This window comes from Cebus imitator, unplaced genomic scaffold (assembly GCF_001604975.1).
Source record: "Cebus imitator isolate Cc_AM_T3 unplaced genomic scaffold, Cebus_imitator-1.0 Scaffold522, whole genome shotgun sequence".
Taxonomy (NCBI): Eukaryota; Metazoa; Chordata; class Mammalia; order Primates; family Cebidae; genus Cebus; species Cebus imitator.
In genome coordinates this window covers 738567-756167 of record NW_016107837.1, presented here as the reverse complement: position 1 = coordinate 756167, position 17601 = coordinate 738567, and the positions used below count along the sequence as shown (strand labels likewise).

At 45.7% G+C, this 17601-nt stretch overlaps 1 protein-coding gene across 8 annotated transcripts in view; it reads left to right on the top strand.

Moving 5' to 3' along the window:
• GRK4 (G protein-coupled receptor kinase 4) overlaps window positions 1-17601 on the top strand; it is a 64295-nt gene that overhangs the window by 22823 nt on the left and 23871 nt on the right. For 5 of the 8 annotated variants that reach the window (XM_037733392.1, XM_017514289.1, XM_037733391.1 and 2 more), the window contains 4 exons: window positions 6938-7041; window positions 11195-11287; window positions 12787-12850; window positions 16565-16705. In XM_037733392.1, coding sequence (XP_037589320.1) covers window positions 6938-7041; window positions 11195-11287; window positions 12787-12850; window positions 16565-16705 — 402 coding nt within the window. Of the gene's footprint in view, window positions 1-6937; window positions 7042-11194; window positions 11288-12786; window positions 12851-16564; window positions 16706-17601 lie in introns of those variants that run through there. The other 3 variants (XM_017514288.1, XM_037733393.1, XM_017514295.2) reach the window with 3 other exon arrangements.

The window sequence follows — 17601 nt, the reverse complement described above, 5'->3', positions numbered from 1 at the left end:
AAAAAAAAAAAAAAAAAGAATCATAACCAAAACCAAGTGGGTTTTTCCCTAGGGATACAAAATTGGTTCAATATTTGAAAATCAATTAATATAATATACCATATTAATAGAATAAAAGATTTTAAAACCACATGATCATCTAAATAGACAAAGAAAAGGCAATTGATGAAATTCACACCCTTCATAATAAAAACACTGAGCACACTAGGAATGAATTAGTCCCTTCATGAAAGTGGAACCTCTTAAATGCATCTTAATGGTCCTGCCTCCCAATGCTGTCACAGTAACAATTGAAGTCAACATGAGCTTTGGCAGGGAGGGGCAAATGTTCAAATGATAGCACTTGGTGATAGAGAGAGATGTTTACGGGTGACTCAGCCTGATAAATGATATCTATGAAATATCCATAGCCAACATCATACTTAAATGGGAAAGACTAGGCCGGGTGCGGTGGCTCACCCCTGTAATCCCAGCGCTTTGGGAGGCCGAGGTGGGCGGATCACCTGAGGTCAGGAGTTGGACCAGCATGGCCAGCATGGTGAAACCTCAACTCTACTAAAAATACAAAAATTAGCTAGACCTGGTGTTTCAAGCCTGTACTCCCGGCAACTAGGGAAGCTGGGTAGGAGAATCGCTTGAACCCGGGAGGCGAAGGTTGCAGTGAGTTGAGATAGCACCACTGCACTCCAGCCTGGGGCGACAGAGTGAGACTCCATCTTGGGGGAAAAAAAAAAAAAGACTAGATGTTTTCCTTCAAGATTAGGAATAAGACAAGATTGTCCACCATCACCACTTCTGTTCAACTGGAGGGTCAATTTAGGTTCCATTGTACTGGAGGTTCTAGAAGGGGCAATTGGACAAGAAAAAGAAATAAAGGTATTGGCTGGGCTCAGTGGCTCATGCCTGTAATCCCAGCACTTTAGGAGGCCAAGGCAGATGGATCACCAGAGGTCAGGAGTTTGAAACCAGCCCGGCCAACATGGTACATCCCATCTCTACTAAAAACACAAAAATTAGCTGGGCGTAGTGGCGGGCACCTATATTCCCAGCTACTCAGAAGGCTGAGGCAGTAAAGTTGCTTGAACCCAGGAGGAGGAGGTTGCAGTGAGCCAAGGTCACACCGTGCACTCCAGCTTGGGTGACAGAGCAAGACTCTGTCTCAAAAAAAAGAAAAGAAAAGAAAGAAAGAAAAGCTATTTAGACTGTAAAGGAAGAAGTAAAACTCTCTATTTGCAGATGACATAAGCTTGAATATAGAAAATTCTAAGGAATCCACACGGAAAGAAAAAGACTACTGGAGTTAATAAGGGAGTCTGGTAAGGCTGCAAGATACTAAATCACTATACAAAATTCAATTGTATTCCTATATACTAGCAATTAAAATCCAAAAAACAAATTAAGAAACCAATTCCCTTTGTATAGCATCAAAAAAGAATAAAATACTTAAGAATGAATGTAACAAAATAAGTGTAATAACACTTATACTCTGAAAACTAGAAAGCACTGAAAAAAAAGAAGACCTAAAGAAATGGAAAGACATCTCGTGTTCATGAATCAGAAGACTTAATATTAAGATGGCAGTACTCTCCAAATTGATCTATAGATTTAGTTGGAGGGCTCACACTCCTCAATTTCAAAACTCACCACAAAGCTACAATAATCAAGACAGTATGGTCCTAGCATGATGATAGACATATAGTGGTCAATGGTATGAAACTGAGGAGTATAGAAATAAATTAATGCATTTGTCTTAGTACATTTTGTGCCACTATATCAGAATACCTGAGATTGGGTAATTTACGAAGAACAGAGATTTATTTCTTACAGTTCTGAAAGCTGAAAGTCCAAGGTCAAGGAGTCCACATCTAGTGAGAGCCCACTTGCTGTGTCATCCATGGCAGAAGAATAAGAGGGCATGCACACGCCTGGGGTTGGGGGGAAGGGGCTGAGCTTAGCTTTTTATCAGGAACCTACCTTAACAATAACTAAACCAATCCTGAGGTAGCAGCATGAATCCATTTATGAGGGGCAGAGCCCTCATGATCTAATTGCCTTTTAAAGGTCCCACCTCTCAACATTGTGCTGGGAATTAACTTACCAACATGCTGGGTGCAATGGCTCACATCTGTAATCCCAGCGCTTTGGAAGGCGGAGGCGGGCGGATCATGAGGTCAGGAGATGGAGACTATCCTGGCTAACACGATGAAACCCCGTCTCTACTATAAATACAAAAAATTAGTCAGGCATGGTGGCATATGTCTGTAGTCCCAGCCACTTGGGAGGCTGAGGCAGGAGAATTGCTTGAACCCGGCAGGCAGAGGTTGCAGTGAACTGAGATTGCACCGCTGCACTCCAGCCTGGGTGAGAGCGCATGACTTCGTCTAAAAAAAAAAAAAAAAAAAAGTTACCGACACATGAACTTTGGGGCACACATTCAAACCATAACACATTAACAGTCGATTAATTGCCTTATCACAAGGATGCCAAGACAATTCGACTGGGAGACAGAGTAGTCTTTTCAACAAATGGTGCTGGAACAGCTGGACAGCCACATGCAGAGAATCACATCGAACCCCTACCTCATTCCATAAACAAAACATGAATGCCGAATGTATCAAAGACCTAAATATAAGAGCTAAAACTATACAACTCTTAGAGGAAAGCGTAGGTATAAATCGTCAATACCTGAAATTAGTCAGTGATTTCTTAGATATGACACCGAAAGCACAAGCAACAAGAGAAAAAATAGATAAACTGAACTTCATCAGAATTGAGAACTCTATGCTTCAGAGAACACTATCAGAACTGAAAACATGGCCCACAGAATGGGGAACAGTATTTGTAAATCAAATATTGGTAAGGGTCTAGTATCCAGAATGTATAAAGAACTCTTAGAACACAACAATAAAAAGATGACCTAATTTTTTAAAATAGGAAAGTAAATGTAATTTTCAACACAGAAAAATAAGCATATTTCTGCAAAATCCACCCTCCCCTCTCCACCACTGGTCTTTCCCATTAGAGTTTCCTCTCCATAAAAATTTTAAAAAGCACAGCACTGAGTCATTTGGTAAATTTGCCCTGGTAACTACTTATTCTGAAAAACCATTATCTTTCCTTAATTGAAAGGCCCGGAAGTGTCAGTTCTGCATTAGGCTGGTAGTTCTGTACCTTACCTCGCCACACTTCAGGTCACCTTAGCTTACCTCCCTCTCTCTCATGGATATTAGAAACACCGCTTTTTCCTTTGTGTGGGAATAAATAACTATTACTATACAACTTTTCTATGAGATTGAAAATGGGAACACTATTTGGAGTTAATCACAGAAGAGTCTTTTTCTTTTTTTTTTCTTTTTGGCACCAGGCTGGAGTGCAGTGGCGCGATCTCAGTTCACTGCAACCTCCGCCTCCCGGGTTCAAGCGATTCTCCTGCCTCAGCCTCCTGAGTAGCTGGGACTACAGGTGTGTGCCACCGCACCCAGCTAATTTTTGTGTTTTTGGTAGAGTTGGGGTTTCACCATGTTGGCCAGGATGGTCTCAATCTCTTGACCTTGTGATCCGCCTGCCTTAGCCTCACAAACGGCTGGGATTACAGGCATGAGCTACCGCGCCCAGCCAACAGTTTTTGTAGAATCTACCTGCTACTTAGTTTCAGAAAAACTGAGACCTTTGGAGGGGAAATAAGACTTTTAAAATACTGTCTTTGTCTTCTGAGAACATTTTGTCTTGTTTTCTGCTGTGTCCAGTGCCTGGAACAATGCATACTCGTTGAGCAAATGAGTGAACAAACTTCATTTCTTAAATAGGAAAATGAATGGACCCATCTTACCCTTACCACAGCCTTGCTGCATAGAAAGAAGTGACTGGAGAGGCCAGCAGGGCGTGTGGGGTTTGGGCTCGGCGCTCCCCTTGTTGATGTGTGTGCGCTGGAGAGGGATTTCCCAGGCCTCTCCTCACCCATCAGGGTGGTGGTTGTGGGGCGAAATGAGACCGTATATGTATATATATTAGACCGAGTTTTGCTGTTGTCACCCGGGCTGGAGTGTAGTAGCATGATCTTGGCTCACTGCAACCTCCGCCTCCCAATTATTCAGGAGGCTGAGGCAGGAGAATCGCTTGAACCCAGATTATCCCAAACCCGGATTATTGGGATAATCTGGGTTCAAGCGATTCTCCTGCCTCAGCTTCCTGAATAGCTGAGATTACCGGTGCCCGTCGCCATGCCTGGCTAATTTTTGTATTTGAGTAGACACAGGATTTCACCATGTTGGCAAGGCTGGTTTCGAACTCCTAACCTCAGGTGATCCACCCTCCTCAGTCTCCCAAAGTGCTGGGATTACAGGCATGAGCCACCACCGCACCCAGCCGAGACCATATATATTTAAATGCCTCAAATGTGTTAGATAATTTAAATGGTAGCTACTAATCATGATTAATTATAACAATATTGTTGATTTTTTTTAATGTGAGTTTTCTCATTGTTCACTTTCAACTTACTTTAGGAGATGATTTATTAGAAATGCAGATTTGCTCTGGTGGCTTGGCTCTGTCACAGGCAAAACTCAGTCTGGGATGCATATCCTGTTTTAATGACACATGAGGTGGACAGCTGGGCATGATCCAGACAGTGGTTTATCACGTGTTTTCTTTGCCTGGAATTCCCTGGGTGAGGGTTAAAGAGAACGGGGCTGTGCACCTAGGAACACCGTGAGTGGGAGGACGGACTGCCAGAGCCTTGCTGGAGGATAGTTTCACAATAGATATGAACGTTTGAAATGCGTGGATCTTTTGGGCTGGTACTTCTGTTCTTAGGAATCTCCCCTATGGAAATACAAAGACGTTCATGGTGGTGCTGTTTGCTGTGGGAAAATTGGCAACTGGGATGTAACTGGGGACAGATGAACTCACACCAGAAAACCTTGCAGTCACTCAGGAAAATGGGGTAGCTCTATAGACGTTAGCACATACTTTAAACACTAGACATAGGCTGGGCACAGTGGCACGTGCCTGTAATCCTAGCACTTTTGTACGCCCCAATGGGCAGATTGATTGCGATCAGAAGTTTAAGACCTGCCTGGGCAACATGCTGAAACACTGTCTCCACAAAAAATACAAAAATTAGCCAGGTACAGGAAGTCTGAGGCCTTCCAAAGGATCACTTGAGGTCAGGAGTTCAAAATTAGCTGGGTGTGGTGGCGGACACCTGTAATCCCAGCTACTTGGGAGGCTGAGGCAGGAGAATCGCTTGAACCCAGGTGCCGGAGGCTGCAGTGAGCCAAGATTGTGCCACTACACTCCAGCCTGGGCCACAGAACAGACTCCATCTCAAAGAAATTAGCCAGCTGTGGTGGCATGCACCCATAGTCCCAGCTACTTGGGAGATGGAGGTGGGAGGGTTGCATGAGCCCAGGAGGACGAGGCTACAATGAGCCGAGATTTTCTGTCTCAGAAAACCCCACGAAACTCTACGTATATTTTTCCCCTTTGCATAAGGAAAAAGAAACTATATATCTGAAGAGAGAGGGGTGTGTGTGTGTGTGTGTGTGTGTGCGTGTGCGCGCATGCGTGTGTGATTTTTAATTTTTGTGATAAAAAACACGTAACATGAAGGTCACCACCGTCACCATTTCTAAGTATGCACTTCAGTAGTGTTAAATACATTCACATTGTTATGCAGCCGATCTCCAGAGCCTTTTCATCTTACAAAACTGAAACTCTGCAGCCAGTAACAATTCCCAGTTCTCTCCAGCCACCATTCTACTTTATGTCGCTATGAATTTGACTACTCTAGGGACCATCTGTAAGTGGAATCATACAGGATTTGTCACTTTGCGACTGGTTTATTTCTTCTTCTTCCTTCTGCCTTCTTTCTTCTTTCTTCTTCTTCTTTTTTAGACAGTGTTTCGCTCTGTTGCCCAGGCTGGAGTGAAATGGCGCCATCTTGGCTCACTGCAACCTCTGCCTCCTGGCTTCAAGCGATTCTCCTGCCTGAGCCTCCTGAGTAGCTGGGATTACAGGTGCCCACCACCATGCCCTGCTAATTTTTGTATTTTTAGTAAAGACGGGGTTTCACCATGTTGGCCAAGCTGGTCTCGAGCTCCTGACCTCAACTGATCCACACACCTTTGCTTCACAAAGTGCTGGGATTACAGGTGTGAGCCACCGCGCCCGACCGTGACTGGCTTATTTCACTTAACATAATGTCTAAAAGGTTTATCCAAGTTGTAGCGTGTTTCAGAATTTCCTTTTTTTAAAAGGCTGAACAATATTTCACTGTATGCATATACTGCATTTTATTTATCCATTCATCCACAGACGCCTGGGTGGTTTCCACTTTTGGCTACAGTGAATCATGCTGCAGTGAACATGGGTATGCAGATACCTCTCTGAGACCCTGCTTTCCATTCTGGGTGTGTGTGTGTTTTGGTTTGGTTTGGTTTTGAGACGGAGTTTCGCTCTTGTCGCCCAGGCTGGAGTGCAGTGGCGTGATCTCAGCTCACTGCAACTTCTGCCTCCCAGGTTCAGGGGATTCCCTTGTCTCAGCCTCCAGAGTAGGTGGGATTACAGGCGTCCACCACCACACCTGGCTAAGATTTTGTATTTTTAGTAGAGACGGAGTTTCACCATGTTGGCCAGGCTGGTCTCAAACTCCTGATCTCAGGTGATCTGCCCAGCTCAGCCTCTCACTGTGCTGGGGTTACAGGCGTGAGCCACCGTGCCTGGCCTTGGATGTGTTTTGATATGTGTCGGAGAAGAGCTGAAAAGACAGACAACAGCAGAACTCTGGAGAGCGGGGCTGGGGTGGAGGGCGCAGGTGGCACTTTGACTTTCATTTTGTACACTTTGGTTTTACTTTTTCACGATAAGCATTAGGTTCTGTTTACCAGTAAGTTGTGAAGTCACTAATAATTATGTATTTGGTTTGCACTGTGTTAAGTTGGCAGCCCCTTTGCCAGAAATACCTCCAGATGTTGTGAGAAAATGTAGATTGGGACTGAAGGAGGAGAACCCTTCCAAAAAAGTCTTTGAGGAATGTACTAGGTAAGTGGTTCATGCTGAGCCCTGACTGTGTTATCTGTACCAACCCCAAGGCAGACAGCTTACAGGAGGCTCACTGCATAAGACAAGTTCTTAGCAGAGTGTAGTTGACCCATGAACAACGTGGGTATTAGGAACCCTGACCCCCCCCAACCCTCTGCGTAGTTGATAATCTGTGTGTAATTTTTGACTGCCCCAAAAGCTTGACTCCTGTTAGCCGACCATTGACCAGAAGCGTTCCTGATAACATGAGCAGCCGATTAACACATATTTTGTATGTTCTATGTAATACATGCTATACTCTTACAATAAAGTATGCTAAAAAAAAGAAAGTGTAAAAATAAATAAAAAGAATACAAAAAAGAGAAAGTGTTATTAAGAAAATCATGAGGAAGGGAAAATATAATTCCTATTCATGAAGTGGAAGTGGATCATCGTAAAGGCTCTTCATCCTCATCATCTCCACACTGAGCAGGCTGAGGAGGAAGAGGAGGGTTGGTCTTGGCGTCTCAGGGGTGGAAGATAATTCCCGCGTAAGTGGCTGCTCGCAGCTCAACCGCGTTGTTCAAGGGTCAGTTGACTTTACACATTAAAGCAATTACTTTCTCTAGAAAGAGGTGAGCGAAGAGTAGCAGCTCCACGCACACACGTGGCCCACTGAAAGGGGTCCCATTGTTTAGCACCAGCATCCCAGCATCCCGGTGGTGGCTCCAGGCCCTCTCTGCTCTGCCCGTGTCTAGGAGGAAAAGATTCCAATAAAATGCTTTTTATTCAGACCTAGGCACTCAAAAACTATCTTTTTTCTGGACCTTTGCAAGGAAAATTTCAAGGCAAAGCCCTTTGGCTAAATTCAGTTTCTTTACATATGTGGGATGAAAGAACGGTTTCTGAGGCGATCAGGCCCGAATCTGTAGTGCTTTGTGTGTGTATGCAGATAGGCGCTCATGTCACAGGGAGGAAACTGAGGCCCACGGAGCCATGAACAAGTTTGTTCTTTGCTCTGAGAGCAATTCAACGACACATTCATTGAGTTTTAAAAGATTGCTCTGGCTACAATTTCGAGGGTGAAGAGAAGGAAGACGGGGTCCAGGAGATCAGCCATAGAGGCTGTTGTGGATGTTCAGGTGAGACATGGTGACCTGGACTAGGAAATGACACTGATGACGGACATAAGCAAGTGGACTTTAGAGACACTTGGGGCTGGCAGCAAGGAGACCTGTACTGTCTGTGGGAGGCCATGGGAGGTTGGACGTGGGAGCTGTCACCTCTGTCTGGGTGTGGTGAAGGCTGTGGCAGTGGAGGCCAGGTCCAGGTAATGTGGGCAGAGTGAGAACCGAAGAGCAGGGCGGGAGAGTGAAGAGAGCCTGCAAAGCCACCTCTACTTTTCACACCTGCCTTTTCCTCTCAGCCCCCACTGGGGGTCATGGTGCCTTAGCTGGACCTGCACTGGTGGAAGGAGGGGCACACACCAGACCATGTCAGTGAAACAGCCATGCAAGCTGGAGAGGTGCGGCCCAGTCCTGAAGGGAGGCAGGTGGGAGGTCCGGGGCGTGTTCCAGGAGACGGGGAGAGAGGGCCCACCTGGGAAACAGGACTGGGAGTTACATTGCTGACCATGCACTAGTACTTGTAAAGTGCTAGGTATTCTTCCTAGATTTTTTTTTTTTTAGACAGAATCTCACTCTTGTTGCCCAGGTTGGAGTGCAGTGGAGCTGTATCGGGCTCACTGCAACCTCCGCCTCCCAGGTTCAAGTGATTCTCCTGCCTCAGCCTCCCAAATAGCTGGGATTACAGGTACCTGCCACCACGCCCAGCTGATTTTTGTATTTTTAATACAGATGGGGTTTCACCATGTTGGCCAGGCTGGTCTCGAACTCCTGACCTCAGGTGATCCACCTGCCTCAGCCTCCCAAAGTGCTAGGATTACAGGCATGAGGCACCAAGCCTGGCCTGTTCTTATGTCCAAGCAGGTTTTAAAACGTTATGTTAGATTTATCTTGATGTTTCCAGTGGAATACCAGACCAGAGAGAGTTGAGTTCATTTCTCCAACAAATCATTTATTAAAGGCTTGTTCAGTGCTAAGCACTGTCCTAGGCACTTGGGCCACGTGGGCAAACCTAGCAGACAGGCTTTCTGCCTTCACGCAGCTCACATGCGGCAGGGAGTGGCACGCCTAGGCCTGTGCAGCCAGAGCGTGGTGGGGCTGGGCTGGAACCTGTAATGCTTTCACGATGGGACTGCCTTTAAAGTAAAAAACAGGCCAGGCACAGTGGCTGACGCCTATAATTCCAGCATTTTGGGAGGCCAAGGCAGGCACATCGCTTGAGGCCAGTAGTTCAAGAACAGCCTGGCCAACATGGAGAATCCCCATCTCTACTAAAAAAGACAAAAATTAGTTGGGCATGGTGGTGTGTGCCTGTAGTCCCAGCTACTCAGGAGGCTGAGGTAAGAGAATCGCTTGAACCCGGGAGGCGGAGGCTGCAGTGGGCTGAGGTCGCACCACTGCACTCCACCCTGGGCAACACAGGGAGACTCTGTCTCAAAAATAAATAATGAATAGATAAAAATAGAATAAAAACCAAGGCTTTCTCTCTCTGTATGGCTTCCTCTTGAGGTGTGGGTGCTCTGCACACTGAGGAGCTGGGTGGTTTAGATGCTTATTCCTTTAGTGAGAAATTCAGTCACCAGTTCCACATCATGGTCAGCGCCATGCATCTCATCTTTCCCCTACCCAGGTGTGTGTCGCTGGACCAGAATCCTTCCGCTGGCCCTCAGCCTCCTCCTCTGAAATGGATTAGAGCAAATGTAAAGATTTTAAATTTCAAGTCATGTTTTACTTATTCTAGTTGGATATTCACATTAATGGTATTCTGGTGTTTGTGATTTGAACTTCTTTGCAAAACGATATTGTCTCTGGCTGGGCGCCATGACTCACGCCTATAATACCAGCACTTTGGGAGGCCAAGGCAGAAGGACTGTGTGAGCTCAGGAGTTCAAGACCAGCCTGGGCAACATGGCAAAACCCTGTCTCTACAAAAAATATAAAAATTAGCCAGGCACAGTGGTGCATACCTGTAGTCCCAGCTATTCAGAATTGACTGAGGTGGGAGGATCAATTGAGCCTGGGAGGTCAAGGCTGCAGTGACTGTGACCTCACCACTACCCGCCTGCCTGGGTGACAGAGCCAGAGTGAAAAACGGAAAGGAGATGTTGGCTCCAAGGCTCCATTTGATTGCTTCCCTTGTATGGCAGACAGGACAGGCATGGTCTTTGCTCTCTGGTACTGGTCCAGGACATTGTGGTAAGAATCAGATTTCTTCCTGTCTTCATCTGGGATGTCACAGAAGCCAGGAAGGGCCAATCTTTCAGTCCACACTTTGGTTCTTCGCATCCCTCTCCTGAGCATGTACATGCCCTAAACTTTCCTGTGCATGTGTACTAAGAGACATGTAATAGCAATCACACGACAACAATGAGGCCAGGCTTGGTGGCTCACACCTGTAGTCCCAGCGCTTTGGGAGGCTGAGCTGGGAGAATTGCTTGACGCCAGGAGTTCAAGGCTGCAGTGAGCCATGATGCACCACTGCACTCAGCCTGGGCAACAGAGTGAGGCCCTGTCTCTAAACAGCAACAACAAAATAGCAAAACAATAATAAATGCTTTGGACATATTAATGTGTTTACCCACTCACAGTAACCCTATGCAATAGGCATGGCTATTATCTCTATTTTACAGAAGGAGAAACTGAGGCCATAGAGGTTGGGTAAGTGGCTCAGGACCCCAGCCAGTGAGTGGCTGAAGCAGGACTTGCAGTGGCCCATGCCTTTGGCCTCTGTGCTGTCCTCCAGGGGACCCTTCCACTGTGCCTTGCACATGGGGAGCATGCTGCTGGACAACGGAACAGCTGACGCCCTCGCTCCCAATAGGGGAATGCACCCTTCTATTTCACTGCTCTTTTCAGTCATGATATTTCACTTCTGCTTTCACTGACAGCATTAGACCCTAATGTGGACATCCGTAATTGCAAATTCAGAATACGGAATTGGGTGTAGTGATTGACTTTCTCATATTCAGTGCTTGCTAATGCACTAAAACACACTTGTTTTTACTTCTGAATGCAGCAAATGTATATAATTGCATAAAATCTTTTTCTAGAATTGCCCATAACTACTTAAGAGGGAAACCATTTGAAGAATACCAAGAAAGCTCACATTTTTCTCAGTTTTTACAATGGAAATGGCTGGAAAGGTATGTTCTAATTTTAAACACAGTAAAAGCCAGTTGAGGTGGCACATACCTGCAGTCCCAGCTACTCAGGAGGCTGAGGCTGAGGGATTGCTTACGCCCAAGGTTTCAAGGCTATAGAGCAGGATGATCATGCCTGTGAGTAACACTGTGAATACACTCCAACCTGGCCAGTGTAGCAAGACCCCATCTCTAAGAAAGAAAGAGACCTCAATAAAACAAGTGTTAACTTCTCATAATGCATAATGATAGACATAGACTTTTTCATCTGTCAAAATACGATTAGAAATTTTGAGTATTTCTAATGTAGATGGTATTTTCATATAGAAATTTTCAAAGGTATTATACAATTTCTTCTAATTTAATACACTCTGTTCTCTCTTTTTAAAATGGCAGGTAGCCCTGTTGGTTCAGTGGCTAGAAAATAAAACTTAGCTTAGGTTTTGAGTGATTTAATAGGATGCAGTGGGTGGGACTTGGCAGCTGAACCCTGCTCAGCCTCTTACTGTTTATGTGGCCTCAGGTAAGTGGCTTAGCCTGTATGAGTGGCAGGTCCTTGTTCCGTAAATTAGAGGTAATTATAAAATCTGCCTCCTTGGACCATTGCTGGGATCACCTGAGAAATGTATGTGCAGTGCTTATAGCACAATGTTTGGTGCACAGAATACGTACTTCAAAAGTGTTAGCTGCGGGCCAGGTGCGGTGGCTCATGCCTGTTATCCCAGCGCTTTGGGAGGCCAAGGCAGGCGGATCACCTGAGGTTGGGAGTTCGAGATCAGCCTGGCCAACATGGTGAAACCCGTCTCTACTAGAACTACAAAAATTAGCTGGGTGTGGTGGCAGGTGCCTGTAATCCCAGCTACTTGGGAGGCTGAGACAGGAGACATGCTTGAACCTGTGAGGTGGCAATTGCAGTGAGCTGAGATTGCGCCATTGCACTCCAGCCGGGACAACACAGCAAGACTCTGTCTCAAAAAAAAAAAGAGGAGGGTCAGCTGCTGCTAGTATTATTCTCAGTACTGTTATTATTGACTGATTCGATTTCCAGTTCGGGCTTATACATGCTCCTTTTGAGATGTTGGGTATAAACATCTTTGAGGTTCTTTTTTCAAAAGATGGCACAACGTTTGTGTGTCATCTTCCTCACCTGCTTTCGGACAGGTTCAGAGAGGTCTTCCTAAGACTATACCCTGAGTTATAAACGTACATATTTCCTAGTGTCAACTGGTTTCAGCCCTGTCTTTAGTTAGGAAGGGTAATTGGACTGTTGCCTTTGGCTTCGGTGTCTTTGATGTTAAGATTAATGAATTGCTCTTAGAGCAAGTCGAGAGCTGTCCTGCTAGAGGGAGCCACAGTCCTGAGCACACACACCCTTTGTCCCCGGCAGCCCCTTTGAGCAGAATGGTTCAATAAATGAGGCTAAGACAAGCGCTGAGTAGTCTTTTCTGTCTTAAAAGAACAATGCAATGTGAGACCTGAAACTTGTTTTTCTAATTGATTAGGCGACCCGTAACCAAGAACACATTTAGACATTACAGAGTTCTAGGAAAAGGCGGATTTGGAGAGGTGAGTAACGGGGACTGGTTCAGAGCAGCGCTTCCAGCTGGGTGGAGAGCAAGGTCCTGGGAACCTGGCTTCAGGTAACGCGTCAACTCCTTCCAGCCGGGTGGAGAGCAAGGTCCTGAGAACCTGGCTTCAGGTAGCGTCAACTCTCCCAACACATGGCTTCCTTAGCGCGCAACTGTGAGAATTCACGGGGAGATTTGAGCAAAAGGTTTTTACGAATACCTTCTTGTGTTGACTTCCCCTTCTGCCTCAGAGTTCTGAAGGAGCTGGTTTCCCATGCCTCATGTTCAAGCCCAGTCACTGTCCAGATGGAAAGATAATTCTGTTCCTGTATTATGGAATTTGTTTCCGTAAATTTGTTTCCATGATTCTGTTTCCATAAATTTAAGACTGACACCAAATTCACACAGTACAGAGTGAATTATTAAATATACTTCCGTAACCCTTCTCTATTTGGACATGTGTGTACCTCATACCTATGTCTAAAGGTGTTTGGAAATGTGTCAATTTGGGAAAATCCTAAGGAAAAGACTCACAGACTCACGAGGGGTGTTGCTTAAATATGGTGGGTTTCCTAGATGGGCACCACTGTATAGGCGGATGGAGAACACCAGCAGTTTTGATCTGGCCATTTAAAGAGATGCTAATTACCTCATTAATTACCTGGAGTGATCGTATAGAGTTCAAGAACTTACAGGTCCCTAAGAGCCAGGCAAGCCATTGGCAAACTAACACTGTATGTTTAACTCAGAGACAGGTTACACTGCCTGGCTATGATTCAGATATTACTGCTGCCATATCACAATTCAAAGCAAAAGCCAATATCATTGCCTTGAAGTGAATTAGAAAGCCGACCTAGGAGGCAGGACCCTGCCACTGAGATCTGTTATGCACTTGCAGCTTGACTTGGTGGGAAATTGGCCAACGTAGTCATTACTTCAGGAGAGGTAACAGTACTGTCCTTCTGGTACAGTTCTAGACACCATGTGGACTATTTTGCCTAATCCAATCAAATGCTTGCTGTGATCCCTCCACGGTAGATATTTCTGTAAGAAATCCGTCCTCTGCTGGCCAGGTGCAGTGGCTCATGCCTGTAATCCCAGCACTTTGGGAGGCCGAGGCAGGAGGATAATGAGGTCAAGAGATCAAGACCAGCCTGGCCAACATGGTGAAACCCTGTCTCTACTAAAAATACAATAATTAGCTGGGCATGGTGGCGTGTTCTTGTGGTCCCAGCTACTCGAGAGGCCAAGGCAGGAGAATCGCTTGAACCCAGGAGGCGGAGGTTGCAGTGAGCTGAGATTGTGCCACTGTACTCCAGCCTGGTGACCGAGCAAGACTCTGTCTCAAAAAAAGGAAAGAAAGAAAGAAAGAAGGAAGGAAGGAAGGGAGGGAGGGAGGGAAGGGAGGGAAGGGAGGGAAGGAAAGGAAGGAAAGAATCCACTGTTTGAATATGTCCTAGAACAGGAAAGCCCTTTCTCGCTTCGGCTCTTGCGTATCTACCCTTAATGATCTCCAAGTGTAAAGACTCAGATTTTGTAAGAGCAGAGGAAAAATTTCTGGAACATGGGTCATGTGTTTACAAAGGAATGAAAGTCTAATTATAGCCACATGTAAGTTTTTAAAACATGTCAGTCCTAATAGGACTATTAGCAATGGGGACATGTTAGCAACTTTTAACTATTGTGAATGAGTTGGTGCTGGGCGAGGTGGCTCGCGCCTGTAATCCCAGCACTTTGGGAGGCCAAGGTGGCCAGATTGCTTGAGCCCAGAAGTTCCAGACCTGCCAAGGCAACATGGCAAGACCTCATTTAAATATTTGATATAAATAAATACATTTAAAAAGTACAAAAGAAAGACAGTGTCATTATGATTGTATAGATTACTTTCTAACATTTGCCTGGGTTCCCAAACAAATGACCAGACGCACGGATAAACGTGGCAGCTTTCCACAGCCTTGTTCTGAGCTGTTGTACTCTGAGTCAAGGCCCAGAGGTAGTGAGCGATCAGCCCACTTCTCTGAATGCCTGGCAGAAGGAGCCCTGGCCGCCCTGATGCGGGGATGGCTCGGTGCCCTTTCCTCCAGATTCTAGCCATGCGTTTGCTAGCTTGAAAGAGCAAACATAGTTGGTTTTATTTTGTCTTTTGCTTATGCTTGAAGTCCTCCAAAGTTAATTTCTAGGCTCATGAGTGAGCACAGTGGTCAGGGAATTGAGTAGACATCTCCGCTGTCACGGTTTTTAGGCTGCAGACTGTCATGGAAAGAGCACGTACTTCAGACGTGGGCAGACCCACGGTCAGGGTCCTATCATACCACCTCCAGCAGTGTGGTCCTGGGCCTGCCATTGTACTCTCATCTCTAGCAGGGAAATAATCGGCCCACCCGCCAGGCCTCTGTGAGCCAGTGGGTGTCCACACCGGCTGTCAGCACCGTGCCTAGCACTCTTGTCTGCTTTCCCTTCCCTTTCTTTGATTTGCCAATTCCACTTAGAAGAATTTGTCTTAACAGTGAAGAGATATGAAGACATTCTTATGCCAGGTCTTAAGAAAATGATGAATTAAATTTTGGGATAGTCACATTTTAGGAAAGCATTTCATGGTGAGAAAATAGTCACACGATAAGAGTTTTAAAGGAGGTTAGCAAATATGAGCTATTTTACAATATGAGCCCAGTTTTGCCATTAAAGGCTGGGATGGTGGGGAACAGGGTGTATATTCTTGCATACCCATGTGGGAACGTGGACCTAGAATCAAATATAGCAAAATACTAGCAGTCATTATCTTGGAATTGCAGGTGAGTTTTTATCACTGTCCTTATTACTTCCAGTATTTTCCACAGTTAGCTTTATATTTTTTTGCCATCAAAATTATTTTATTGGTAGATAAAATCCCATCGTGTCTTATGTTTGCTTTTAAAGCCGTCCCCTGTGGGGTGTGCAGTGGATGGGAGCTGGAAGAAACAGCGGCCTCATGTTGATGACCCCGAGGAGCGGGGGCTGGAACCTGAGGCTCACGATACTACCTTTTTCCACTTTTGTTTGTTGAAAGTTTTTCATGACATGAAGTTGACATAATTCATAAATGCTACTTTAAGAAGTAAATAGAATAAAGATATGAAAATTGTGAATTCTATTAAATATATTTCCTTATACTCTTGACTTTTTAAATTAAAAGGAATCTTTGTAGGCCAGGCATGGTGGCTCACGCCTGTTAATCCCAGCACTTTGGGAGGCCGAGGTGGGCAGATCACCTGAGGTCAGGAGTTTAAGACCAGCCTGGCCAAGATGGCAAAACCCCATGTCTATTAAAAATACAAGAAAAATTAGCTGGGCGTGATGGCAAGCGCCTGTAATCCAGCTACTCGGGGGGCTGAGGCAGGAGAATCCTGAGATAGAGTCTTGCTCTGTCGCCCAGGCTGGAGTGCAGTGGCGCCATCTCGCCTCACTGCAAACTCTGCCTCCCAGGTTCAAGTGCTTCTCCTGGGATTATAAGCGTGAGCCAATGCGCCCCGGGGAAAATAGAGTTGATAGAGCGCAGCCTGTCACTGAGAGGAGGAGCGGACTCAGGCTGACAGCGCCCGCCTTTGAAACTGTCTCAGCTCCTCAAGCCCTGCTGGTGGTCCCTGCCAGCGAGGGGCTCATCAAGCAGAGTTTCCTTTGTGTGGCCTCAGAAATGTCAGATGGACATACACCTTCGTTTTGCTATTTAAACTAGGTTTGTGCCTGTCAAGTGCGAGCCACGGGAAAAATGTATGCCTGTAAAAAGCTACAGAAAAAAAGAATAAAGAAAAGGAAAGGTGAAGCTCTGGCTCTAAACGAAAAAAGGATTCTGGAGAAAGTGCAAAGTCGATTCGTGGTAAGTGTCTCCTCAGTCTTCACTGTGCGTCGTTTGACTCACAGCCCTGCTGCCCAGCGCACTCTCACAGAAGCCACAGGGGTCATCCTTGTTTTCTTAGTTTATGTGGGGTTCTGCTCTTTTTAGTAACAGGTTTTTTTGTTTTTGGGTTTTTTTAGTAACAGCTCTCTTCTTTCTTATTCAAATCTTAGAAAACATAATACTAGTGATACTGCTTCTCACTTCTGGTTCGCCATAAATCTGCTGTCTCCCGCCCCACTCTGTCAGTTGCTCTTCACACCTGCCGCTCGTCCAGTCCCTTAGTTACCTCGTGTTTCTCGGTGAATGGCCCTTCCTTTCCCTGATCACAGCCAGAGCTTATCTCTGTTTGCTGTCAAGTTTCTCTGGCCCACGGCGCACTGTGACTTGGCTGTACTTGAGGATACCTTCTCTTTGTCTTTTTTTTTTTTTTTTTTTGAGGCAGTGTTTCGCTCTGTTGTCCAGTCTGGAGTGCAGTGGCACCATCTTGGGTCTCTGTAGCCTTGACCCCCCAGGCCCAAATGATCTTCCTACCTCAGCCTCCTGAGTAGCTGGGACCACACACACACACCCCACTAAGCCCCTTAGTTTTTTTGTTTGTTTGTTTGTTTGTTTTTTTGAATTTATATTCTTCTTTTTAGAGATGGGATCTCTGGCTGGGCGCAATGGCTCACACCTGTAATCCCAGCACTTTGGGAGGCTGAGGCGGGTGGATCATTTGAGCTCAGGAGTTCAAGACATGCCTGACCAACATGATGAAACCCTGTCTCTATTAAAAACACGCAAAATATTAGCCAGGCATGGTAGCGCATGCCTGTAGTCCCAGCTACTTAGGAGGCTGAGGCAGGAGAATCGCTTGAACCTGGGAGACAGAGGTT